Consider the following 27,927-nt stretch of genomic DNA (forward strand, 5'->3'; position numbering starts at 1 on the left):
ATCCTTTGGGCTAGCTCAAGTCAACCATTCTGGATGTACTCCCTGGCCCTAGCTTGTAGTGCAGCTCTTCGTTGGCAGTGCATGGAAAACTGACAAGTCCTTGATTTAGAGTATACACTCCTCAGCAACAACTAAAACCTTAGTGTGTTATCAAAATACTGTCATCCTAAATTCAAAACACAGCACTGTACCAGCTACAAGAAAGAGAATTAACTCTATCCCAAACAAAATGAGGACAAACTTTCACCAAGAACACTTGAAATGTACTAAATGAACAGTAAATTTATCCTCAGCTATTGTGAGACATAATCATTAAGACCACAAACGCTCCAGTCTTTGGCATACACGGACTGTATGAGTTAGGAACAATACCACAGCATGCATCTATACAGTACATATTAACTATCATCAGAGAGAAAATAAATTCATCTTAATTTCATTAAGGTCATAAAAAAGCAAGGCTTAATAAAATTCAGAAACAATAGATAAAATTTCTTCAGCTCTCCCCAAAACTTCACTAGGTACTACACTAGTAGTAGCTGTAGGACTAAATAAAGTGTTTGTTTAAATACTGAAACAGTTTTGAACTAATTGCTGTAGAAATGACCCAAATAAGTTTCTGTTCTTCCAATTTTCCTGAACTCCTGTAAATCTTTGACAGAAATATAAATGCTTTTCACGGGCAATTTTGAGCTTATACTTGAAAGTACATTTAGACTTCTCCATATTTAGAATGGACTAAGGATAAGGAAAGGTTGTTGAGACAAGAGTGCCCCTCAGTGGCAGTAGTTGATATAAAATACAATTATATGATACTTTAAAATAATATTTGGAATATTTATTTTCATCACTCAAAGACAATTGCACCATTAAATCTCAGTCTTTTAAAACTGCATCATTACTAAGACTCCAAAGGGGTTTAGCACACACCATTTCATAATGAATAAATTTAAATATGTAGATCATGAGGTAAAAATATTTACTATGAAACAACAGTTCCTAACTATTTATAGCTGAGTGTTTTGTGGATGGGTGTGCATGTGTGTCTTCAGTTTACTGTTATATTTAAAGAAGAAAAATGGAATTTTGCATAAAGACTTCTCCCAACAATTCTGCAGCATTCAAATTGTTTGTTTTCTTCAGTGTCATGAGCAGCAAGAAAATATGCAGTAGTTCTTTGAGAACTTCAAAAACTACAAGATCTGAATTTCCTGGAAGGCTTGCTCTGTGTACCAGGTTGTGTTAATTTGCTCAAAGACTAAAACTCTGCCATGCTTTGTACTGCTGACACAAATATTCCTTTCAAAGTCTGTCTTGAAACCTGTCTAGGTCCCTTCCTCCACCCTGTGGTGATTACAGAAGCATTACTCAAGAATATTCACTACTAAAAACTTATACAAAAAGCACCTCACTGCAATTTCATGGCAGAATTGGAATGGAATAGACAGCTGTTACACTTTATATGTTCATTAGCACTTGTTCTCTAATCTGGTTATTTCAATATTCTTGCTAATGTAAATAAAAACAGGCCTTGAAGCATAACTATAGTTTAAATATTTTAAGGCTAAATCATCTCCATCATATTTACCATCCATAGTTGCAAAAAATATAGCCCTGGCTGATGACACAATATTTGCATCAGCAATTATTTAACTTCTGTGCTTGGGAAGGTAATGGAACAGATCCTCCTAGAAGCTATGCTAAGCCTCATGTAGGAGAGGGAGGTGATTTGAGATGGTCAGCATAGCTTCAACAAGGACAAGTCCTTCCTGACCATAGTGACCTTCTATGAAGGACTGACTACATCAGTAGACAATGGAAGGGCTACAAATGTCATTCATCAAGTGTTCTGAAAAGCTTTTGGCATGGTTCCCCAAAACAGTAATTAATGAGTGGACTGCTAGATGGATTAGAAATTGGTTGGATGGCTGCATCCAGAGGGTAATGATCAATGGCTCAAAGTCCCAATGGACACCAGTGACAAACAGTGTCCCTCAGGGATCCATACTGGGACCAGTGTTATTTAATATATACATTATTGACATAGATGGAGGGATCAGTCTAAATAAATTGCAGATGACACCAAGAGGAGGGGTGCAGTTGGCACACCTGGAGGATGGGATGCCATCCAGGGAGACCTGGACAAGCTCAAGAAATGCGCCCGTGGGAATCTCACTCAGTTGAACAAGACCAAGAGCAAGGTGCTGCACCTGGGTCAGGGAACCCCTGGTATCAACAGAGGCTGGGAATGAACAGATGGAGAGCAGCCCTGGAGAGAAGGACTCAGAGGTGCTGGTGGGTGAGAGGACGTGATCCAGCCATGGGCACTCACAGCACAGAAACACAAATGGCTCCTGGGCTGTGTCCAAAGCAGCGTGGGCAGCAGGGCAAGGGAGGGGATTCTGCCCCTCTGCTTCCCTCTGGTGAGACCCCACCTGGAACCCTGCATCCAGCTCTGGGGTCCCACCACAGGAAGGTCATCAACCCGTTGGAATGAGTCCAGAGGATTACCGACAAGATGATCAGAGGGATGGAGCACCTCTCCTGTTAGGGGAGGCTGAGAGAATTTGGTTTATTCAGCCTGGAGAAGACAAGGTTCTAGAGTGACCTAATAGTGGCTTTCCAGTACCTGAAGGGAGCCCATGAGCAAGATGGAGAAGAACTTTTAACAACAGCACATAGTGACTGGACAAGGGGGAATGGTTTCAAACTGGAAAAGGTAGGATTAGATAAGACATTAGGAAAAAAATCTTTACTGTGAGGGTGGTGAGATACTAGAACAGGTCATCCTGGGAGTGTTTAAGGTCAAGATGGATGAGACTGTGAGCAACCTGGTCTAGAGAAACGCCCTCTGCGGGGGAGGGGGTGGGTGTTGAAAATAGATTATATTTAAGATCCCTTTCAATCCAGTCCATTATGTGATTCAATGATTTCATACAACAGTATAATAATGCAATAATTTACTAGCTTCTAAGAATGATAACCAACATGCAGGAATCTGAAACCGTCTCAGAGTTTCAGTAAAGAAATGCTTCTCAGGTACATCTTGAGAAATTGTCTCCAAGCAAAGCAGTTCTACTTAATAATTGTAGCTTTGTCTTTATCCTCCAACATGATATTGTTCACAGTGAGATCTCAATGAACAATCCTTTTCTCTTTATGCAAATAACAAAGAGCTAGACAAAGTTAAAAACCAAACAGAAAGAGCTTCACAAAGATTCTTAACTACAACCTAAATAAAGACATATTAAATTCACAGCTATGTATTAATGATTGATATAATAAACATTACTTCATCATTTATTAGCTTAAAAACATGGTGCTACTAATTACAGGTAGGAAATCCTGGCAAAAAGAATGGAGGCCCTTACTCAGATAAATATATGCCATATTCCTCTTCTGTAAACTGTTGTTGCTTTTTCTTGAAATAGTGAAACTGGTCTCCCAATGGCACCCCCTCCATGAGATCCATCACTATATACAACCTGGCATCTCGTAAAAGAAATTAATAGAATACTGTATTTATATAGAAATAATTTTTAAATTGAGTATTTGAGGTTAAAATGTATTTTAAAAGCTGTTACTTTTTAGTCTTTAAAAATTGTATTTGTACAGATAGATACACCTTAATCTCATTCCATTCTTTTTTGTTTTCATTTTTCCTCAATTTATGTCAGGAACTATAAGGAAACCACTGCCTGATAATCACTCAGCAGGCAGGTGTATGTAGGTAACTCTTTATTGAAAAGCAAATTAAAACAATATGGCTGGCAATCTGTATCATTCATTCTACTACTCACCATAGTTTTTCTCCCTATTTAGTATTTCAATTGTACACTTTGGATCTTTAGAGGAGAATAATGATGCTTGCTACATGTTTACATTGCATCTAGTTTTACTAATAGATAAACAAATACAAACACTATTTCTCATTATTTTTTTCAATTTTAAAGGAATATAAGCCTGTTTGAACTTGTACCAGCTCTGGAAGAAAGATTATTGCTCAAATTTGACATGCTCCTGCCAACCTGTAAATGGTTGAAATATTTCTATTTCTTCATTATGCATAATGTGATAATTCTGTGCATTTATACTCACTTTTCAAGAAGGTTCTGTAATACCATACAACATTTGGATGATAAGCTACAATGAGGAAAGAAATGCAGATGCTTAGAATAGTTTAACTGATGGCACAGTATTTAAAATATTCAGCTACACGTAGGAAGGAAGGATATTACAAAGATTCTACAAACTTGTCTAGGAACTCCAGTGCACCTTCCTTCACTGTGACCCCAATGCAGAGAAATGTTGCACATTACCAGAGTAATCAGCAGGAAAATAGGGTACTATTCCTGGCTAAACACTCCCAGCTCCCTCAAACACTGCTCATAGGACTTGCGCTCCAGACCCTCCACGAGCTCCACTCCCCTTCTCTGGACCAGCTAAAAAACCTCAATGCCCCTCTTGTAGAGAGAGGCTCAGAACAAAAGACAAGATTTAAGGTGCTGCCTCAGCAGTGCCAAGCACAGGGTGACAATCACTGACCTGGTCCTGCTGGCCACACTGTGCTGATACAGGCCAGGATGTCTTTGGCCTTCTTGGGCACACTGCTGGCTCATGTTCAGGCAGCTGCCAACCAGCAGCCCCAGGTCTCCTTTTCCACCAGGCAGCTTCCCACATGAGAACTCACAGTCAGTAATTCAGAATGCTAGCATATCAAACTAGAGTTCATAAGAAACACCTGCCCTTTGATGATGGCTAATTCAGAGACAATATTTTTCACACTGCTATCTCTGTCATTTTTGTCATTTACAAATGCTGGATTGTGTAAATTGACTTCTTTCATTGCCAGGAGATGTTGTCCATTATGCCTTCTAACCTATAACCAAGATAAAACCTTTGAATAGTAATATAGGATGGGGACAGGAAGAATGGTACTATGGCTACCAGATTAGTTATCAGAGTCCAAAATTTTCTCACAGAATATGTAATCATTGCTTTTTTTGTGTATGATGTGATTAGTAGAAGAACTACAATCCAACAGTACAGGTTAGCAGTAGGCTTCTGAACTTGTATGGTATTGGAAGCAATATTATCTGTGCCCAGTGTTGCCTTTCAGATGAAACATGCTTGAATTTTTGTGGTTTTACACAGGTTGATTAGCCTTTGCAATAGACAAATGCTGTTAGTGGAAAGGAATTAAGAGAAAATAAGGTAGGAAACCTAAGAGATACACTGGTCAATCACAAAAGTACAACATAGAACAAACAAAATCACAGCAAACACTAACAACAAGCTCAGATCCACAAAAGTCTTTTTGCACCTACATTTTCCAACTAAAATTCAAAAGACAGTTGTGCCTATGTGGTGGTTTGACCAGGAAGAAGTGGGAATTCTGGGAAGCTGTGGTCAAACCAATGAAGGTTTTGGGTTTGAGACTGGCACCTGGTGTAGCCAGTGGGGTTTGGACACACCTCCGAGAATACACAGGGGTTAAAAAGCAGGGCACTGCCCTTGGCACTCTCTCTTGGGACGTCGCTTCGAAGAGGTCAGATCACCCTCCCCTGTCCAGCCTTGCTGCTGGGCGGGGGAGGGGCAGCCATGCGGTAGGCCCGGGGCCTGGACAGAGATGGGGGTTGAGGGGGCTTCAAGGATGGAAGGGTGGAGGAGCCCCAAGAGACATCGGGCAGTCATTCCCCCCCCCCGGAGGGAGAGAGAGGAGAGCCGGCGTCTGAATGTGATAGCAGCCAGCCCGAGAGGAGAAAGGGGGGGGGGAAGAGTGCAGCCTGGCCGGCGGAGCAGCAGCACCTGTGGGAGTACCAGCATTCTGAGATAGACAGAGACTGAAACTTTTAACCCTTTCTTTCATGATTGGGGCCTTGCAAAAATGCTAATCCTCCTCGAAGCTGAATAAGAAGGGAGATAAGAGATGAGATGAGACAAGGACCTGGCCCGAAGAACGTGGAGATGATTGAATGGGGAGAGATGATTTGGAGTGGCCTTTTGGCTGGACTTTTCTTGTGGCCATGGACTCAGTTGTTCCTGTGACACAGAGACTGCATTTAGGGGGAAGCAGTGGCTCAAAACCAGGAGGGTTCATTCGTGAGGACCCCCCGGCCCCAGGGGGTTGGAAAAATATGGGGGGGACAGATGTCCCAAAGCAGAGACTGTGCCTTTTTGGAGTGAGACAAGGCATCCTTGAAAGACAACCCTAAAAGCAGCTCTGGTCCATGCGTCAGTGGTGAGAGCACTGGGCATGGAAGGAAGATGTCACAAGCGGCAAAAGGACTTTTTCCGGGCGGTGCCGAAGTGACAGGGAAGCACACGAGGTTTCAGTGTGTTTCCAGGGGAAGCCTATGGAACAAGAAGGACTCCTTTCCTCTTCATGAACTGCAGTTTGAGTATACTAAAATGTGGGGCCAAGGCTGGGCAGTTGATGATTTGGGAGAATGTATCGGATTGGGAAAGTCAGGTAGTGGGGAGGGGGAAAAGTAGTTTTTGTAAGGTTTTCAATTTTTTTTTCTTTTCCTTATAGTCTTTCCCTATTTTCCTGTAGTTTAGGTAATAAAGTGTTCTTTATGTTTAAGTTGGAGCCTGTTTTGCTTATTCCTGGTCACATCTCACAGCAGACACCAGGGTGAGGCATTTTCATGGGGGGCACTGGCTCTGTGCCAGGCTCAAACCATGACAGCCTAGAACAGGTATTAGACCCTCTTCATGAAGCTTCTCCTCAAGTCTGTAAAATAATAGCAAAAGAAAGGTTGGCCTTACATACTCTTCCAAAAGCTCCACTGCCAAGGTGCTCTAAAATTGCATCATTGCCTACATGATTTGTGGGCGCCTTATTCTGATTCATGTTCTCAGTACTTTCAGCAATTTGCTTCAATACATCCTCCTAGTCATAAATTACATGACAAATAAATAAATTTAAAATATTTCATGCCTGTCTTGTGCTAAGAATATGCACAAATACAACTTCTTAAAACTATGAAGGTTTAAGGTTTTTACTTACCTTTAAAACAGCTACTGGCGGGTGGCTAATATGTATGCTTTGATGCAACTCATCTCTAGCTCTACTTGTCAAGACCCAATGATATAGCAGATTTATAGCTGAGCAAACAAAGACTGTTATGAATTAAGATCACTAAGGTAGCATGGCAGAAGGAAGATGAAAATTTCATCATTGAAAACACACAATGGGTCAGTAGAGAAACCACACAAGCACTGCAAATATTCCAAGAAAAATATCTGTGAAACTCCAAAAGGATATTCCCATATCTGCAACTCTATTTCATCCCAGTAATATTTTCAAAGGCAATGCAGGTAGCAGCATGAGAAGCTGAACAAGGTTCCATAAACTTCTTGTCCAAAACAGACTTAGTTTTCATATGTGATCATTAAGCCCATTATTAATTCATACGGCTTCATGTTCAACCCAACTACAGCTGCTTGGTAGCTCTTGTGAGTTATTTCCTACACATTCTGCTGGAATCTAAAAACCCCAGTGGGCATAAATTAAGCTCCTTACAGTTGTGTGAGGCAACTATACTGAGCATATCCTCCAGTTTGTTAGACTACATGTTAGTTCCATATACCTACCCACCAGGAAGGTTTGTATTTATCTCATCCTTAAGATGAAGGGCACTATAAAATCTCCTTGCAGTAGAAAGGCACCAACTGTACTGAATCTGCCCTCCAATTCTAGTCTAGAAGAACTGTGCTGAGACAGATGGCAGTAGAATGATTTTTTTTTTTTTTTCGTGGAAGTGCCTTTCTTTGCTATCCAAGCACACCTACCTGATTAGCTAGTGGAGTAGCTATACACACATTTTAGGGGCTATGTCAGAACAAAGACCATGTGAGAGGCAGGATCATGAATGCATGCAGCTGTGCTCATCCCTTGTTGGAATGCTGGATGCAGAGAATTTTAAACTTTCTGTGCTGAAAGGCACAGACTTGCAAGAGATCACTGCATTTGACCTGAGGCTGTGGAGAAGACTTCCAAATTTGATTAACAGCACTGGGATTACAGGTGTGTAGTTGGTTAGAAGCGTGCAATATCACAGGGTGGAAAACTTAAAGTTTGGGGTTTTAGAATATAGTAATAAATATGCAGCAAGATGGAAATTTTTGGGTGGAGGCAGGTTGCTCTTCTTCACCTTCTTCTTTAACAGTTTGGGTGGTATTTTGTAATTGGACAGAAAAGTCCACATTGTGGGCTTAGAGGGATCAGTTATTGGGTTAAAAGGGAAAATAATCTAGGTGTCATTTCTTAACTGGATAGTTTAGTCTTAAAAGACCTTGGAACAAGAGATAGTTAGCCATTCTGTGCCTTGCTAATGAAAGGCTGCAGGACTCATGGTTGTGAGGCTGTTACACTTACAAGAAAAAATAAACACCTGAGTCTGGACATGAAATACTGTCTCAAGTGCCTTCAATCCCTACCTTGACAGAGGTGGAAAATACAGAGAATCCACAATCCCTGAACCCCTGAGCACTACATTCCCATATCTTAGAGAGACACCACTGTACAGAGCCTGAGAAAAGCTACCAGGTAATTAGTTAATTACTATTGATGACCTTTAGCCTAAGTTGACTCTAACCAGTACATTTACAGGGGTAATGGCATGCAAAACCAAGAGGCATTCTATGCTTATTTGGCCTATATTTATTCTACACTTAAATTTTCTCTATTTTATACACTGACTTCATGTATATTTAACATCCAGAGAAAATGCTCCAGAAATAAACAGATATTAGTAGAGTGTCAAGTCTAGGGCAAGTTTCAATGAACATCAAGGCTCTATAAAGGGCTGATGCTAGACAGCCTGAAAAAGTAGAGGAAAGATTATCACAAGAAAAATATTGACTTTCCTTTACACTATATGAGGTGCCAGAAACAAAGTAAATCAGAAAAGAAATTGAGTCTCTAACTTTCAGTTCCTGGGCTACTGTTTTGGTGTAGGGGTTTCCCCTTTAAATATGATTTTTTTTCTACTGTACTTCAAAATAAACTTTCATTCATAAAAAATTCTCAGGGACTGTTGGGGCTTTCATTGTGCAATGATAATAAAGGGAATTACCTGTAATAAACTGGCTTTTTCAGCATTCCTTTCTTTGTTTGATAAAATTAGCTTTGCTATTGTATATATTGCATTTGCCTGGAAACAGAAAAAGGTCAGCATTAATAATGCCCCTTTGCATGAAAACCACAAATAAAAATCAATGTTCAGATAAATCAGAAGCTAATAGCAATGGACATGTTCTCAACATCCTATTGCACACCTAAAATATAAGCTTAAACATGTATAAGAATTAAATCATTGTTACATTTAAACTGATACCACAAAGAGAGCCTGTGAACAGATAAAGAAGAAATGCTTCTATCTCTATAGGTGAAGGAAATTGCAGCAATAGATCTCCTGTCACCATGTGGCACCATATTTTGAATTGTCACAAACAAAATTCAAGTCTTAATAAAAATAAATTGGAGAAACACCAAAAGTGATAACCTGAGAAGTTCATCCATGCCTCCAGAATTTTGTGAAAACCATACTGAATTCAGCTTCCATTTTCATGCAACCATGTATCCTCCACTATTCTCTCCACTTGGTAGGTCTGACAGATGGGCACTGGTAGATTTAGTTGGAGTACTGTTCCCAGTTACTTGACAAGGTCCCTGATGGACACTAGTCTCCTCTTTAGCAGACTTGTGTCAGCTCTGCAGAAGCCCTTCTGCAGCTCCTGATGTTATCTTCTACCGTTCAGGAAGGTAGAATTAAGGTTAGACCATGGTTAAGCTTAGGTTTTGGGCTGTGCAGTAGAGCCATTGATCAAATACATTCCGTCTGCTACCAGAATTACTGCAGACTGTTGCTAAGGCTGTGACAAGGACAGAGGACAGACAGACAGGTAGACAGCAGCTACAACAGAAGCAAAAGTTCCCAAGAGCCCTTTGACAGCAAGGATATAAAACTTTACAGGTTACTCAGATTGACCTCCTTGGCACATAACTGAAAAAGCTGAATACCTTTCCCTCTGTTTTAACCCAAGTGAGTTGCTTCACCTTGCTCACTATGCAACTCTTGAAGTTATACTAGCAAAAGAAAGAGGTAGGATTTAAAATTACTACAGTGGTATTGGAGGCTGGAACTCCAGTTGAAAAGAACATGCTTGAGGCTATGTCCTGATTTGAAAGGGGGATGTTGGCTGGTGTTTAAACAAATTGAGAGGTCTGTGTCTTTTGACATAATGAGCAGAGGAAGTTAAGTTTGAAACACCTTTTTCAGCTCTGCACATTGTACCATCAATTTTTAAGTGATTTACTGACAGAACAATCACCATGCACTGTTGGGGCAATGCAGAAAACCTCTCTGTTAAATCCATTTAATTTAAACAAGTGATATTTTATTTTACTGAAATCAGTCTCAGCATAAAATATATCATTATACTGTTTAGATAAAAGTTGTCTAAATCAGTCAAGTTCAGTGACAATTCTAGTGGGCAAAAATAATAAATTTTTTTTTCTAGACTTACTTTCATTTTTCTCTTAACCAATGGTTTTGAAATATTCACAAACTTCTTTCCTGTTCATATTTAAGGTTCTTGTTCTCTTGGTTCCTCCAGGAATACCTCTAGCTGGATTTTAAGCTAACTTGAAGGTTTTGATTTAACATTTATAGTTTAACAGCTGGCCACAGCTTTTAGCTGATATTAATGCCCTTAATATTTATATCTTTGACTAGGTCTGGATTTTAGCCAAGAATTTTAAGAATGGTTTATCCCTGGAGACAGAATGCTAGGAAGTTCTCTCAGAAATATCACACTCTTACGAAAAGAGAAATAGTTTGTGAAACAGCGACATGTCAATTTTTAGCTGCACAGCTTTCTGTAATAAACATCAAGAAATTCAGAATTTGCATTTCTCAATTTATTCTATGATTACTTTTATTTACTGTCCTGTTTTGAATATGACAAAAGCGTAGTAAGAGATGCCAAAATGAACCTTGTCTGAATAAAGCTGTTTATTCTTCCAGACACCTATGTTGATAACATTTGTGTCTATGTCTCTGTGTGTAAAATGATAAAGAAACAGAAGTACTAAAGTTATAGATAGGCATATTTAAATTATGATAACAAAGAACAACAATTAAGTGAAATTATAAACTATAATTTATAAATTATAAACTTTACTGAATAAAATCTTCCTACCTGTACAACCTAGTAAGCATTATTCTCATTGAGCACTAGTTCAGTAATTGCAGCACAACTAGCTAGAATAAAAATCCAGAAGTAACATTTAGGGCCATTTGACTCTATTGAGAAATCTCCTCCAAAAGGAATTTGCTCCACAACTACAAATGAATCCTCACCTAAATGCAAGTCATTGAAATACCACTTTGAAATCATATGATTCATATTGATATTTCATAGAAAATATAAATAGTGAAGAAAAGTATGATCAAATAATTTCATACTAAACACAAAACTAACTAACTAACTAAATAAATAAATAAATAACTCTTTTGTCACTGTTTTTACAGGTGAAGAAATACATATGATTCCCAGATTCTTAATACTTTATGTTTTGCTTCCTTCTAACAAAAGTATACTTTTTGAAAATAAGTGCTGGTATCACTCATTTGAAAATAAACAAATCCAATTTGATGCTCCTACTCCCTAAAGCAGGTGTAATTATTTACAAATTTGTAATATTTTAATCCTTTTGCACAAGTGTATGTAAAGACATAACAGAGTACTAGACCTTATAAACCTACCTGCTTGAAGTGAGAAAGTATTTTCTTGTATCTCATCAGGACTCAGTTCATCTGACAAATGAAGATACTGGATTCTCCCTGCTGCAGTTGCAGTGTTAAAAATGGCTTAATATGTGTTTGTTAACCATTCATGAAGTTCTGAAAATGTGTATGTTTTCACTAAATTAGCTAACACTTTGAAAAAGAAAAGAAGCCTTTAAACAGAAAATTCCTTTACCATGTTCATCAATTATATTCACAATTCTAGCTCACTAAATAGGTGTCTGATTAATAGGAGAACTAAACAGACAGTAATGCCATATTTATGACTTATTCATTATTTAGTTTACACATTAAAAATATGAAAAACACCTTAGGATAACAATGAAATACAAAAGGCTGGAAAACATATTGCTTATTCATTATGTTCTAAATAGTCTTTTAAATTTTGCTGGTATCACATACAGCTGAACAAGCCAAAGATGCTCTTTCATAAAACAGGGATTGGTCAAATATATCTTAAAAGAACAAACAGTCTTATACAATTGCCACAATGTTGGGGACTGAAAACCTACTCCTGTAACATATGAAGGAGCTGCTTGATTCTACCCCAGATCCTAATTTCCACACTAGTCTCAGGAACTTCACAAACCTGTACCAGAATCCAAACTACACTCCATAGAATTTTGATGCGATCAGAATGGAGCAAACTGAGCAAGACTGGAATTCCTTTGTACATTTTTATTTGCTCTTTGACTCGTGACTCTGCACAAAGGAGTCATAGCAACTCTATTCTGAACCTAAAAAAAAAATCAGCAAGAAATTTCAACAATAACTCCATCACTACTTTGTATTGTCAGTTAGAAAAGGGGAAAAACACAGGAAGTTTAAAAAAGAACAGAGATCTCCTATTGAAAAAAAAAAAAAAAAAAAACCAAAAAAAAAAAACCAGGCATCCCCAGCCAGGTTGGGAGGTGGCCAGGTGGGCTGCAGTTATCTGTGCTACCATCTTCTTATTAATGGCATTAGTAGTACAAGTAGCACTGAATGCATGGACTTGTTAAGTGCATCTGTGGAACTCAAATAGCCTAGTTCCACAGATAACACAAAAATGCATCATTCTTCTCTAGTATAGTTTGAATATTATATTTAGAAAGCGATTGGATATATATCTTAAAAGGTTTTTATAAGACTTTCATTAACTGCAATGAAGGTGGACTTCCCATAGAAAATATGGTTAGGGATATCCATTTCCACTTGAAGCAAAAAGCTCCATGTGTGTTTAATGAAACATGTGAATTCAGATTCATATCTGAATATAAAATTATCCTTAACTGGCACTGAACTTCACCATCTTCCTGTCTACAATCAAATTCTAACTCTTACATCTAACTTTTGATTTACATATGGCCCAGCATTTTCTGACACAGAAACTAAATAAAACCTTTTCATATATTAATTTTGTCTATTCTTAGTCACATATAAGGTCACTTATATGTGTGAAATAGTTAAGCATGAAATTTTTAAAACCTCTTCAGAATTTTAAAGGTGATAAGTGATGTATTATCAAATTTGATAGTCTTTTTGTTTCTCACTAAAATTCAGTAATGCTTTGCTAGTAGTCTTAGCTGAGATGATTAAACAATTGAAGGAACATTGATGATTTTCTGATGAAGAGGATTTGGAATCTGACTCAGCCTCTGGCATAAACTACAGCAGCTCTAGGTCTTGCAATTTTACTCATTTATATTGGGCATCCCAGGAACTGTCAGGGCTCAGCATGCTTTCCCTCAAGTCCGCCAGGAGCAAGGAAGAGATGGACCAAGAAAAGTGATTGCAATCACTTTATGATAACATTGTAACTCATTTGCAACTGGAGGCCAACAGTGGAGAGAGAGAGAAGATGGATTACAATGAAACTACTGGAAAAGATTTTGCTGTATCAGTATGTGACTGAAAATGCTCAGGTTTCAGAATTTGACCTTGGTTATATTAAAGTGTCATGTTTTCTAATTCCTCTAAATACACGCATCCTTAAACAAAAAAGTCAAAATTTATTTTAACATAATTAATCCACACAAAAACTCTCACCCGTTAGAGAGAAAATCATATCCATGTAATATCACCAGCAAGTTCTCAACAATCTCACTTATCTCCTCTCTACATTCTGGACTACAAGTTGATTATTCCTGGCATTTATATCAGATGAAATTATATGAAAAACACACATTGCTCTTTAGCCTCCTTCTTTGTACATTTGATGAATTATTTTTCCCCCAAGTCTTAAGTAATAATATCAACTTGTGCACACAAGCACTTAAAGCCACAAATATATGCTGGGTCAAGAGAAATAGTGCAACAATTTTCCAGTTTTCCTAGTACAAAAAAAAAGTAAATGTGAATGTGTAAAAATAAAGACACAACTAAATTTTGTGTCTTACTGATAATTAAGGAAATGAAATTAATTTTTAAAAACAACCACAATTTCTATGAACATTTGTAATATACCACAAACTCTTTATTGCCCAGTCCAAATGTAACACAAAATCCTACATTCCATTCAGTGAAGAAAGTTAAATGGAAGTTGAAAATTTATGTACAACATCATTTAAATTAACACAGATATCAGAACCAAATTAAACTGAATCAGAGTTTTGGGAAGTCTGGAAGACAGCAGATCAATAACAGCAGTTTTTCTTCTATAATACCATTACAGATGAAAGTTGCTCTGTCCCGCTTTTGGCTCCTTTTTTCTCTTTTAATCTTTATTTACCACTAATTAATGAGAAGAGGGCACATATACATGGATTTGACTGCATGAGTTTATTATTTACTACACTGAACAATATTCTACCTGATTATTGTGAGGCACTGTTATATTAAGTGAGGACAGATGACTTTCATATGCAGGAAGTCAATAGGAATTCCAGAATCCTGCATGAGGATTGAAAAAACAGATTCTGTGATTCCAGTATTGCAGAGCCATCCACATGAACAAGAAGTCTGCTGCAAAGACCAAAGTTTCTATGTAGTTTCTATTGCTTCAATATAAAATTAAGAACATTTAAGTTTTCCTCATAAAGAGCAATTTTAATATTCTGTCAAGAGAAAACATTAAAAAACTTTTGTTAATTATAGCATATTAAGTTGAACCTACCATTCTACTAAGCTAGTAGGAGCAAGGAGGGCACCAAAAAACACATAACTGTCTCTGGCAGATAATAAATTTACCAAGGTGTGGAAAAAAAATGAAAAAAAAAAAAGGTAAGTAAATGTGTGATTCTGTGTAAATATAAAGTATATTACTTTATTTTACGGCTCAGAAACATATAGAAATATTTAATGAAATGTAAAAATTAAGGTAGCAAGTCCTTACACAATATGTTAAAAGTCATTTAAAGTACACTTAAATATACACTAAAATCTTAGAATATACCCATTAGGACAATCAAGGATGTTTCTTCTCAAACTACAATTAGTATCTCTTTGACTGCTTAAATGTCTCTATTATACCATTGTAAAAATTTTGTTTTGTGTAACGCTTCAGAACACTAACTCAGGCCTCCTAAAGTAAAAAGTTAATATTCAGCTTATATTTAAACAGCATAGTAATTTAAGGCCCTGTCTGCATTTCTGTTCATGATTAATATCTAAGTAAACTCTGTATTTGTCTAGATTCTCTAAAAATAGGTTGTCTGCATATGATCACAATTGCCTTTGTTTTTCTGCAGCATGACAGAATCATGAAACCCTAGTTATACTGATTTTGATCTCAACTGTATCTCAGTTTAGCCACAAACCAGCAACAGTTAATTACAGATTCTTAGACTGATGGTAATGTATAGTAATGGATGTTTGGGTTGACACAGAATATTTAGACACATAATACTTTACAAGTGAAAAACCACAGCAGAAATTTGTGCAAGAAAATTTTAGAATATATTTACATTTTAAAAATATATAAAACTATTTGAATCACAGTAAAGTGTAGCTCAGGACAGTGTATACAGGAGCACTACTTTTTATAGAACAAGTGTTTAGTTCAAATGTTTACAATCTGTTTATCTCAAAATAATAATCATACATTACATAATAATCAGCCAATAATCATACATCAGACCAATTAACTTACAGAGAAGAACTTCTTTTTATGATACTATTAATACATCTCTAAAACACAGAGATTATCTTACCTTACAAGACTGACAAGATAAGGAATTTATTCCCACCTACGTCAAATCTGTAAAGCATGTGTTATTCTATTACGCAGCTAATTAAATCAAATTAACAATTTTATAGAGCACTTACTTTATGTGCTCTATAAAAGCACTTGCTATAAGTCATTCTCTTTGATTTCTAACAGCAGCAAGGTTTTGGAAAATACCCATGGAACAAAGGAAGACACACAAATTGACTCTTTCTCACTAATATTTTTATTTTACCAGTCAGATAACAGAGAAAAATACTGTATAACTTCTTTGAACCATAACTAGCACAATTTACTCTTTTATTTCAATGCTTAAAAAGATAGTGATTTCTTAAAGAAATATTACTCATGTAGAAAAACAAGCTGCTCCCTTCTACAGGAATTTTAGCTTTTACTCATGTGATGATGCCTACAGTAAATATACTACTGTCTTACTTCATGACAACCTGAAGTATTTTAAACATTTTAAGCCTCACACAAAAAGTTGTGGGTAGCCTTATGATTTCTGTTAACAGCTACTGCACCTACATGTCATGTTGACCAACTTGTCTACATTGCGCTGCTCTTCCTTGTAATTAAGATAACGATTTGCTACTGTTTCCATATACTACAAGAAGGGGAGGAAAAATAAAGGATACCATTAAGACAAAAAAGTTTGCAGACTTCATAAACCTAGACTGTTCTTCACAGGTAGAGCCTGTAGGTGGTGCATCTGTTTCATGAAAAAAATTCTGTAATGCAATAGTGGTGCAGCCACAAGGTTTAAACCTGTTTCAACATTTAAAAAATAAATTATCAGGATGCTTCTCCCTTTGAAAAGTCATTTGCTACAGTGCAGGGTGACTTTGCTCATCTCCCTTCAAAAGTCTACAGTTTCTTTTGACTGAACCAATTGCGCTGACTTTTCTAATTCTTCTCCCACTTCAGGAGGCATTTCTGAAGTCTCCTAACTAGAAATCCTAGATGAATGCAGCGAGATTATAGGACAGTTGTCTTGAAAACTAGTGAAAAAACCCACACCAACTTCTCATGTGAAAACAGAGAAACAGACTCACTTCTTTCCATGAACCAAGAATATCTGTACGCTGCTTTTTACAGTATATATAATTTTAATCATAATAAACTGACAGGCAACATAAAAGACAAAGGTACTATGAGAAATTCTACTTGACCTAGATTTTCAATTCCACCCAGGCTGTGGAGCATTTCCTACAGGAAAATTTAAAAAAAAAAATCTTCAGAATTACTTATAATAAGTAGATAAATAAAAACACAGAGGTGGAATGTTAAAGGTTCTTAAACTGGAGCTTTCCGTTTCCTTCAGTAACTACATTATGGGAATTTTACATATCTTTGTGATAAAGTCAAATACCAAGCCTAGGGCTCAGAGCAATGACCAAGCCATCTGTTATGGAGATTTACAGTTTCCCTGTTAGGGTCAGCAACAACAGACATGACATAAAGAACAACAGAAATTGAGCAAGTTATACAGTAATGGTTTAAAATCACCCTTGAAATCAGTTTGTTTGCAATTCCCATCCTCACATACAGAAATATACATGTACATGTGCATTCATAAGAACAAACGTTTTTATACACAAGCACCAACACAACTGTACACGTGGCACTTACAAGCATCCCCTTATCCAAGCAAGAAACGTTTTGACATACTGACCTGGTAGCATGGATCTCTTATTAATAATCTCAGGCAGATTAATAAAATCTAATAAAATGCGTGCACCGAGCTTGAATAACCCATTGCCTGTAAATTAAATATTTAAAACATAAATCAAATGCAATTTAAAAAGTGTTTAAATACTTAAAACAGTTTGATTCAGGATCAATTGACTAGATCATTAGTGAGCTACAACAACTGCTCAACATACTATACCATAGAACTTTTAATACCATTTATACTGAATCACAGTGGCAGCTGTAAATAAATTGATTACATTATATGAGCATTACCAGCCATGACTTATTATCACTGCACTGATGAGGGAAAGTACATGCACATCTGTAAGAACAAACTAACTGTGCTTTGATATAAACTTTTAGTGGTTGAATTGAGGCCCAAAAGAGCAAAGTAAATGAGAAACCACAGAGCAAACTTCAGTGCACAAAATACACTTATACAAAAATATGGGTGCTACAGAAGTAAAAATAGCTATATTAAAAATATTCTTTTGAATTTTCATAATCTATCCTGGCTTTTAAAAATTCTAATTGTATTATGCTAGAAATAAATTGTTATTTAGTTCAAATGTTCTTGAAGTAGGATTGTATTTTGATATACAACTTCCTCCTTTATATTTCTCCATATGATTCACCAGCATAAGACATGGCAGAAAATACAAATCAGATTTGCAGAAAGTGTCCAGGGGCAGTAATCCTGCACAAAATACCAGTAAAGGAATCACTATTTCCATTGCCTGTTGAAAGTATATATCCCCATTTTCCTATTTAAAATAAACCTAAAATTAGACATCTTTGCCATGTATTTTTTGTTGCTGTTTTAACTGAGAGGACAAAATTTGTTTGGATAGGTTTCTTGGAAACAGAAAAAGTGTATGGGTCATGGCAGTTCTCTTCCCATTTCATCATTTGCAGTTGGGAACGATGCCAACAGCTAAAAATAATTCCATAAAAATAAATGTTTTACAAATAGATACTAACAAACTCTCAGCCCTTTTATGCCAATATTCTGCCCTAGTAATACCATTTATCATTATGATTCCATAATTGGCTACTTCAGAACAGCACAAAACTTTCATGGAAAGAAAACAGCATGCAAAATTTGTAGGTCAGATTTTAAAGTGGCCTGAAGATATTACCATGGTCAACAGTCACTCCCTGAGCCTGATAAACATTTGAGAGCCCCTTCTACTACAGTTACATTTACAACACACATTACTAGACACACCAGGGTATATCCAGCTTATCTACATATCTACTAATTTATGCTTGTTTCACCAACCTTGCCTGGGTGCTTTCATTCTTAATACAAGAGGCTTGTTTTGCAATATCACTATCACAAAGAACACCAAAGAAAACCAAAATATAAGCCAAGTATGTCACAATGTATAAACAGAACTTGGGAAATCACAGTGTAAGCTATTCTTGGATTTCTGGCAAATGAAGCTGAGCCACTGACCTCCCACTGGTGAATACTGAGTTCACATGTAAAAAAGAGGTACCAGATTTAAAAACCACTTAAATAATCTGTTTTAAACTCACTGTCATTTAGATAATCAAAGAAGACACCCCTAGTTCCCCAGTTGGTTGTGAATAAAGGTATAAGCAAACCATGTGATGTTTTTAAATTCCTCTAGTAGTAGCATATTAATACCTTTAAGTGCTTGAGGATTCCATCTTTAAACTTCTGTACCACTTAAGGGTTTTTTAGAAAATGTATTCGGGCTTTAAAAAGGAAAATACAATACACTGCAAAGGAGAATAGTAAAAAAAAAAATCTAGAAAATACACCTTTTTTCCCCTGAAAATATCTTTCTCTGCCCCCTCTATTTTTGTAAGGACCTGTACTTTTTCCTCACACAAATGAGAACAGCATACAAAAAGGTATTACCTTTTCCAATCCTGTCATACACAGAAATACAAATAAACACAAACAAGTGGCATCAACTCATCTGAATTTTATGGAAACCACAGGCCTTTCACTATAGAGGCAGCAGTCCATAAAATACAAATAGAATCAGGACAATAAATTAGAAAAGCAAATAATAGATTACAGACACCATGTACAGATGAATGATCAAGAAAACATAGCAGTTAGGATTTTGGTCATCCAAGGTTTGTCATACACCCAGTCCTGTGTTCTTCTGCCCCACTAACCTGGCCACTGCTCCTCAAAGCCAATACAAAAGTGGTTAATTAAAACAACCACAAGTGCTGCTGGTAATATCCACAGAAATGTGTGTTGTTGTAACAATATGGGATATTATCCACACATCTTGCTTCCTCATGGAACGCAATAAAGTAGTCTGCCTGCTTGGTTATGAATGTGCTTCATATACTGATCTTGCTAAAATTTCTCTCATTCTTGTAGGTCACACTAAAAAGAAAGAAAAAAAGAAAAATGGTGAATTACAATTTAACTTGCTACAAGATAGTTTTGCTCTGCTACAACTTAAAACTAGCAACAAAAAGTAAGAAATGTCATACCAGCAGTTACCACAGAATAACATGATTTCAGATTGCCAGACATTAACAGTCTGTCTCATGCATAATTTGGGACTATCAGAATGGTATAACTTTTCCAAATAAAGAAATGATCACATTTTAAATGAGTTTATTAACTCTCACTAGTATACTCTGCTGAGTGGGAAAGGTTGAAACTTACAAAGGCAGGAACATAAACAGGTTTGAAAATTTGAAGTACGTAATTCTCATCTGAAATACTGGATTAACATGAAAAGTACAAGTAAATAGTACATATGTAAAAATACAAATGCCTTCAACACCTCAACAAGGTGATACCGTTAGATACATAAAGGTATCTCTCGTTCAGGGATATGAGTGTGTCATCATCGGCTTTAAATTATTTTTACCTAAATTTCTCAAGCTCAACAGCTTCTGTTGATGCTTGGCATTGACCATTGGACTGCTGTTCATCGCTTTTGACATTTTGCCAAGTTCTTGTCACACTAGTTTGACCACTTTCAATATATCTAGCTGGAAGCTAAAGAGGGAAGGGATAGTAGTCATGAGGCAAATGATGCAATTTAAGTTTTCTGAGAATATTATCATGCCAAAGTACGTTTTCTCAAGTTCTGACTTGAACTTTGGACCTAAAACTAACCATTCTAGAAAACACACACCTCCTCTGGAAAACAACACTGACGTGGTAGAAAACTGATGCAAAGCAAGACTGAAAAACAAGTACTGAGAGGTAAGTAAAATGTGAAGAATGACATCTTTTTAAATTTATGATAGCAAAGCTTGACAAAATCTGCAACACATGCTCATTATCTGTGTTTCTTACCTGTCCCAACTCCACAACTGCACAGTCTTCACATTCTTTTTAGGTTGTACAACTCACATGTTTCAGCTTTCTGCTCAGAAGCAATTCCAGGCCTCTAACCAGGTAGAAAGTGCGTAACTCCTACCTCACATGGATGAATCCTTTAGTCATTTTGTCATATCTTTTTACAGAATTGAAAGGGAGAAAATGTTCTGTGATTCCAGACTCACACCCATAATCATGTGTTGGTTTTCTTTGCTTCAAATGGCAAATACAAGCTTCACTAAGTGAGCTGAGGTGAAGGAGATTTGACTTTCTCCTGTAAGTTGGTATTTAAGCCCTGGATATTTTTAGCTGAGGTGTTATTCTTCAAAGACAAATTGTTTATGGTTAAAATGCTGATCTTATTTTATATTCTGTACCACTCTCCCCCATGCTGTTACTCACACATCTTTAAGCCTACCTTCGTGTGACATTGCGAAAGGGCACAGAGGAAAAAAAATCTGCCATGCTACTTTAATATATGCAACAATAACTGGATAAAACCTGCTCAAGATACAAAATAAAGCAATTTTTTTTCTGTTAAAATAAAAAATATGGTGTAGTAGAATGGGAAATAGATCAGTTTCGTGGTTTTACCCATTCTAAATGTGATTTGTGCCACACAGAAGGTCTAATGCTGCCAAGAAAAAAGAGATAAGATGAAAGACATCTTCCATTCAAGATTTTGCTAACATGTTTTAGTCACTATAGTACATAATGTTCTAAGCACATGCCAGAAACCATAATCACCATTAATTATAATTCTAAAGCACATTTAATAACAGTTATTGAAAAATACCTGTTGGTTCCTTGACTGAACACTTAAGAGAGACTGAAGCCCTTTTAGATCAGAATAATCCCTAGGAAAAAACCACAACAGTGTGCGTTAATAGTTACATAAAAGTATTTCCATAAGTGTAAAAAAGGTCAACAAGCAACAATGCCACTGACAGAAAATAAAGTTTTCTAGCGTTGCCTGGTGTCCACTTTTGCGTACAGCAGAATTCACAGCTTCTCCAGAATGCCTTAAGTCAACATAGGTGTAAATAAACTTTGTGACCAGAGTAACAGTTGTCATGTTTATACTGCACTTCAAATTGAAGCATTCTGCTTTGGCAGCCAGTGTAAATTCCACATGAGTCCCACTGAAGTTCAAAGTAAAACGTCAGATACTACACCTCATAGAGATCCCAGAAGGCTTTTGTTTTTATTGCTTTTGCTGTGCTCTTCAACTTTTTGTCCTGATCAGGCATTGTGTATCATTATTATCATGATGGGGTTAAAAACTCTTTTCCTTAAAAGCAAAGTAGATACAGAGAATTATATCACTGCAGCAAAAGGAGCACATGTTTACTTCCAGAATCAACCGATACTGGTTTTAGAAAAAAAAAAAAAACAAAACAACTTTGCCATTTTCTCAGCATGAAGCCTTGGGCATCATATCAGGATATCCTTTGAAATTCCAGATATTAATAAGAAAGCTTTTAACCTAACATACAGAAACCCTGGCTTTCCAACACATGCATAGACAATACTGTCTTGCTCTTTCATGTATTTTTTATTATGGCTTTTCCTTTTATTTCATCTTCTTGCCATTATTTCTCTCTGTGAATTGGCTGCTTACGTTACAGCAATGCTTACAGGCTAACATCAAGGTTGTCAACAACAAGCTGTTGTCCAGACAACAGAGAATTTAATAGTAATATTATCCAAATAAACAAGTCAAATGAAGGGTAGAAAAAGGAGGTATCTGACAAAAAAATGAGATGCATACAGTGAGTTGAGAGATGAGATTCTCTCCCTCTACTTGGCTCTCCTGAGACCCCACCTGGACTACTGCATGCACCTCTGGGTCTCCCATAAGCACAACAAGGACCTGCTGGAGTGAGTCCAGAAGGCTATAAAGAGGATCAGAGGGCTGGAGCACCTCCCCTGTGCTGAGAGAAGCTGAGAAAGGGGGAGTTGTTTGGCCTGGAGAAAAGAAGGCTCCAAGGGAGATATCCAGCAGCAGCCCACTGCCTAAAGGGGTCTACAGAAGAGTTGGAAAGGGACTTTTTACATGGGTATGTGGTGTTAGGACAAAGGGATGATGACTGTACACCAAAAAAGTCAGGTTTAGATTATATTTCAGAAGGAAATTCTTTACTGGGAGGGTGATGAGGTACCAGAATAGGTTGCCCAGAGAAGTTGTGGACATCCCTGGAAGTGTGCAAGGTCAAGCTGGATGGGGCTGTGATCAATCTGCTGTATAGTGACAGGTGCCTCTGCCATGGCAGGGACTTGGAACTCGATGATCTTAAGGTGTCTTCCAACCTCAACCATTCTGTGAATCTATGACCACACAGTCAGTCAAAGAATAACAGAAATTTTCAGCAGTTTAGAATCTAGGCCTTCTCAATGTCTTATACCAAACCTACCTGCTTTCCTGGCAGTGGGACACACAGCTTCTTTCCACAGATGAGCAGATCTGTATGGCATGGCCTCATCAGGGCCATTAGCACACATTAAATCCCTGCATAAAAACATTCAATCTGTAGGTCTGACTTCCCACAAAAGCCCTGACCTACTCACTTTCACAGTGCACAACACCTGTTCACTGAAAATCTTCTAAAGCCCTAGAAAAATACAGAAAGACGTGGAAAGAGGACATTCAAGAGGAATCTCGCTGCAACAAAAGCAACTATTGATACAGATCCTTCTCTGAGTGAAAAAAAAAAGAATGGTCAGGCACAGGCTGGGGCTTTAGAATTACCCTGGAGAATTACATACAGCTGTAGCATGGTAGAGCACTTTCAACTTAAAAACTATAGATAAAATACCACTGTCTGATCCTTTCCACCCATTTTACTGTTCACTACACATGGACTGTTTGGATGTTCCCTTTGGTGTGTCCTTAAGAGGATCTTCTGTATCAAACCTGACAGCCTCCTTTTCTTGCTGTGCAATGTAGAATTCCTCTGCTACTGATGTTTACTTCTCCTCCTCATAAAGGCAAAGAAGAAGAAGAAAACTGGTCATGAAACAAAAGCATTGTAAACTACCAGAAGCTGCTCCTTCCCAAATGAACATCAGAGTCATTTTTCCAGTTACACAATCTCACATCACAGAACTATCCAAAATGCAACTATTGACAGTATGAACTCGTGCACTGTATTAAATCCCTCTCGGAAGTGGCCTGTAAGCCCAGTTCATCCATGTCTAGTCTTTTAAACAAGCCTTTGTCCTACTACAGGGAATCATTGATCTGGATCCACAAGAAACTTCTCTCCTCTCTTCCATGTATCTGCTCAAGAAGGTTATTAAAAAACATTCCAGAATACTTCTGTGGCACCAGTTATTACCAGGGAATGAATATAAACAGGATTTGTTCCACCACTCAGCAGACAAAACTACTGAGTTCAGACTAAACTGAATGCAGTTTGCTCAAAGCATTTATTTCCTATGCTTCAAGAGCATTAGAAGTTAAGAGAAGCCATGCACATTGCTAAGCACATTAAGAATCTTCAGGAGTAAGAATTTCCATGTATTATTTCAGTGCCATTCTTATATCATCTCCCCAGTACCCTGTCCATTTGGAATATTACTGAGGCATGACAAAATGCAATAAGCACCTCACATTTGCACAGTGGGAAATACTGTGAAACTCACAAATTGTCTACTTGATCATGAGTACCTGTGCACAAAGAACAGATTTCAACCAATTAAAGAACAACCAAACCACACACAAATAACTTGTTCAAGCAAACAGAGTTAAACCTTAAAATTTTTAGCACCCTGTGAAATCCTTGGGTTAACTCTCCAAACCACAAAGAGCAGGATTCTCACTATGGCTAAAATTTAATCCAGAACTGTTAGGTCTTAGTGATTATTTAGAACATTTTACAACTGTCAACCAAACTTACTTTAGGGCTGCCATTCCAATTCTAATGCTACCTTGGTAAAGATGAAACGGAATAACAGATGACAAATATTTTAAAGGTTTGTTGCCATTACAGATCTAAAAGTCCCTGTGCAAAATTGAACCTGATAAACACCAAGCCACATTCCCTTCACTGCTGCTGGGAATGAAGGGACACTGGTCACTCAAGGATACAGCACTCACCCAGCTCTGAGGACTCACCCTGAGGTTACCTCTCTGTTTCCTAGAGGCCAACAAGGCAGCACAGGTCAGGAAGCCCTTCAGGAAAGAGGCCAGCTCGGGCCACAAACTGACCCTGCAGTGACCTCTTTAGTCTGTCAGCCCAGCATTATCTCAGATGCACTGGACTGGGAAACCTGATTCAGGTTACAAATAATCTCTCCTACTTTAGCCCTGATTGCCTTGTCTCCAAAGCACTTCTACTGTACTAGGGCAGGGACAACATGCAGAAAGGAAGATTTATCCATGCAGCTTAGAATGTTATGCCCTTCACCTTACTACAGAGATTAGACTAGTTAATTAACAGCCAGCTGCCAGTGAAAATGGCTTTCCCCATTCCTTCCCTTCCACCAGTAATTCTTCTCTACTTCTTCAGCTGACCTGACCCAAACCTGAGCCAGTTTAGAGAGCTAAATACACAGAAAACAATACACCTCCATTTATATTGTTACTTTCTTGCCAATTTAGCTCACTGGCACAGATGAGTGCACCTGCTGACAGGGCAGGAATGCATCAGTGCAAATCAAGGGAGAAGAGCAGAAAGCCCCTGCCATCAGTAGCCAGTCATTAAATCAGGGAGGTACATTAGCACCATGAGTGAGGGGCAGACAAACAGAAACAACTCCATTTTCCTTCTACCAGCCAGAAACCTGAGAGCAAACAGACATTAATATTTCCTTACGTCTTCTCACAGTAATTTGACTTTCTTGAAGTCACCAAATAAGTTCCCACCCCGTGTTTCTTCTTTATTCGTGCCAGCAGAAATTTCCATGGATTCCATGGAGCCAGGCTATTCAGTCCTCATAACTATCCCCCTGCTATGACACCAGCCATGAGGAATGTGTAAGAAACACACCAAACAGCACTCACTAATTGTGCCAAATAAAAACTGAAATCAGACAACTCTTTTGAAGAACAGAGACACATTAAGAGAAAAATGCCTTTACAGCACAGTCTCATTTAATTCCATTTAAGACAATGGAATTAGAGCAATAGTAATGCCTTCATTTTAACTGGGGATAATTACATTTAATTAGTTATGCTGATTCAATTACACAGGAAGAGAGATGCATTCTGACAGCACTGGAATGCAGGACAGGACAAGAAATGCTCCAAGAACCCCGTCAGAAACTAAAGAATCCACATGATGAGAAACAGGAGACAAAGGAATTACCCTAGACTTGATCTGCAGCCCAGTCTAGTAACTATCCCAGATGACATAAACACATAAGATTCAGAAGGTAAAAACAAGACTTACAACAAACAAAACCACAAAGAAGTGTTGGAGGATGAATCTACCCCCACTGACTACAGTGTAAAGGTCTCTTCAACAAGAAGATGTCTCACATTCCTTATAATCTTTACTAGCAATAACTAGTGGATATGGACAATTTGTAAGCCAACTAGTTTCTAGATTTTGCCTTTAACTCCTTTCTTAATCACTGCAGTGGCTGAATTCCACTGTCTAATCATACACAGAATAACAGGCTTAGAGTGGATAAAGAACCAGTAGATATGGTGGCTTTAATAAGACTTTTGATGCTGTTGCTGGATAGGAATGTATCTAATACCCCACCTAATACCATAATCTGGGTCAGATGAAGGTCAGGAGAAAATTCACTTCCTAAAAGAGACATTAGAAATATATTATTGTTGAAACAGAAATTTATTTCAAACATGGCCAAAATAATCCAAAGGAAGCATCAAAGGTGATGAAAAATTCCTAAAAGGTACTTTTCCTTATCTAGTCTGGTAGGGAAAAAAGGGACTTCTGGCTGGCTTCCCCTCTTGTTCTCAAAGAGCATGGCAGTCATAACAGATCCCCACCAGTGATAGCCTATGTCTAGGAAATTGTATTGAAGAACCCACACAAACAATGTTTGAAGAATATTTCTTTCATTTCATTAAGTGAATCAATATGGAAACCCATGTGTTTCTTACACACAAAAACTTCCACACACATATATATGCCTCAATCTTTCTTTAATTAATTCTTTGGAGATTCTCTAAAGGTTAACAAGAGTAAGGTTCTTCCTTGTTTTCCTGACAAATGAAAGCATTTAAGCTACTGCTGTTTTGGGATTGTCTGTCTTTTGCTTTTTTCTGTTTTGTTTTCCCTCTGTACCACCTCACTCATTCCATAAATGGCCAGGCCTATTCTCAGATTGCTGGGTCCACCTAATGTCAGTCTCTTGGTTAATTTCCAGAGTGTAACTTTCCTCTGTAGAGGAAAGTCTGCCTAAATCCTGGCATAAACACCAGTTCACATATGTAAGAGAAAAAAGAAAAAAATAAGTAAGTAAATAAATAGAGAGCGAAAACAAGAGGGGATTTCTGAGGTGTAATAAGCAGCTCAGGTCAGTATCAACTCGAGAGTAACACGTAGCTCTTTCAAATTCACCCTCTCCGCTCCCACTACCAAGCAGACCTTTATAGGGAATGGTACCGCCATTCCTCAGAGCCTCTGGGAACCACGGGGTTGTTCAGTGCCTACCCAGAGCTGGTGAAGGAGCAGGGCTGGGGAGCACGCCATTAAGCGGAACGGGAGGAGGATGGGGACATTGCAACGCCTTCCCTGCCCTGGTCTCTCCCGTCCCAGCCCCGCGTCCCCGCGTGTTCCCGTCCCTCCATCCTGCTCCCCGCGGTCCCTCAGCGGCTCCGCTCCCCCCACCCCGCTCCGCGGCCCGGCTACGACGACGCTCTCTCCGCCGGGACGGGACCCCTCAGCCAATCGCCTCCCCTCTTCTTGGCCCGCCGGCCAATCGCGAGCCGCCGTGCTGAGCGGCCCGGCGCCGTTGCCATG

General features: G+C 37.9%; 1 protein-coding gene across 1 annotated transcript in view; it reads right to left on the reverse strand.

Moving 5' to 3' along the window:
* The window catches only part of NEK10 (NIMA related kinase 10), an 84,697-nt gene extending 56,831 nt beyond the window's left edge, over nucleotides 1–27,866 (reverse strand). Inside the window, 20 exon segments of the mRNA XM_074536924.1 lie at nucleotides 3,388–3,394; nucleotides 3,397–3,492; nucleotides 4,099–4,143; nucleotides 4,723–4,879; nucleotides 6,767–6,895; nucleotides 9,084–9,161; nucleotides 11,212–11,273; nucleotides 11,778–11,882; nucleotides 12,300–12,556; nucleotides 13,848–13,928; nucleotides 14,914–15,038; nucleotides 16,399–16,409; nucleotides 16,492–16,570; nucleotides 17,131–17,172; nucleotides 17,639–17,683; nucleotides 17,686–17,725; nucleotides 20,532–20,662; nucleotides 21,786–21,846; nucleotides 22,165–22,193; nucleotides 22,195–27,866. Coding sequence (XP_074393025.1) covers nucleotides 3,388–3,394; nucleotides 3,397–3,492; nucleotides 4,099–4,143; nucleotides 4,723–4,879; nucleotides 6,767–6,895; nucleotides 9,084–9,161; nucleotides 11,212–11,273; nucleotides 11,778–11,882; nucleotides 12,300–12,556; nucleotides 13,848–13,928; nucleotides 14,914–15,038; nucleotides 16,399–16,409; nucleotides 16,492–16,570; nucleotides 17,131–17,172; nucleotides 17,639–17,683; nucleotides 17,686–17,725; nucleotides 20,532–20,662; nucleotides 21,786–21,846; nucleotides 22,165–22,193; nucleotides 22,195–22,239 — 1,625 coding nt within the window. The 5' untranslated portion in view covers nucleotides 22,240–27,866.
* Nucleotides 27,867–27,927: the final 61 nt, after the last annotated feature.

Source organism: Zonotrichia albicollis, chromosome 1 (assembly GCF_047830755.1).
Source record: "Zonotrichia albicollis isolate bZonAlb1 chromosome 1, bZonAlb1.hap1, whole genome shotgun sequence".
Taxonomy (NCBI): Eukaryota; Metazoa; Chordata; class Aves; order Passeriformes; family Passerellidae; genus Zonotrichia; species Zonotrichia albicollis.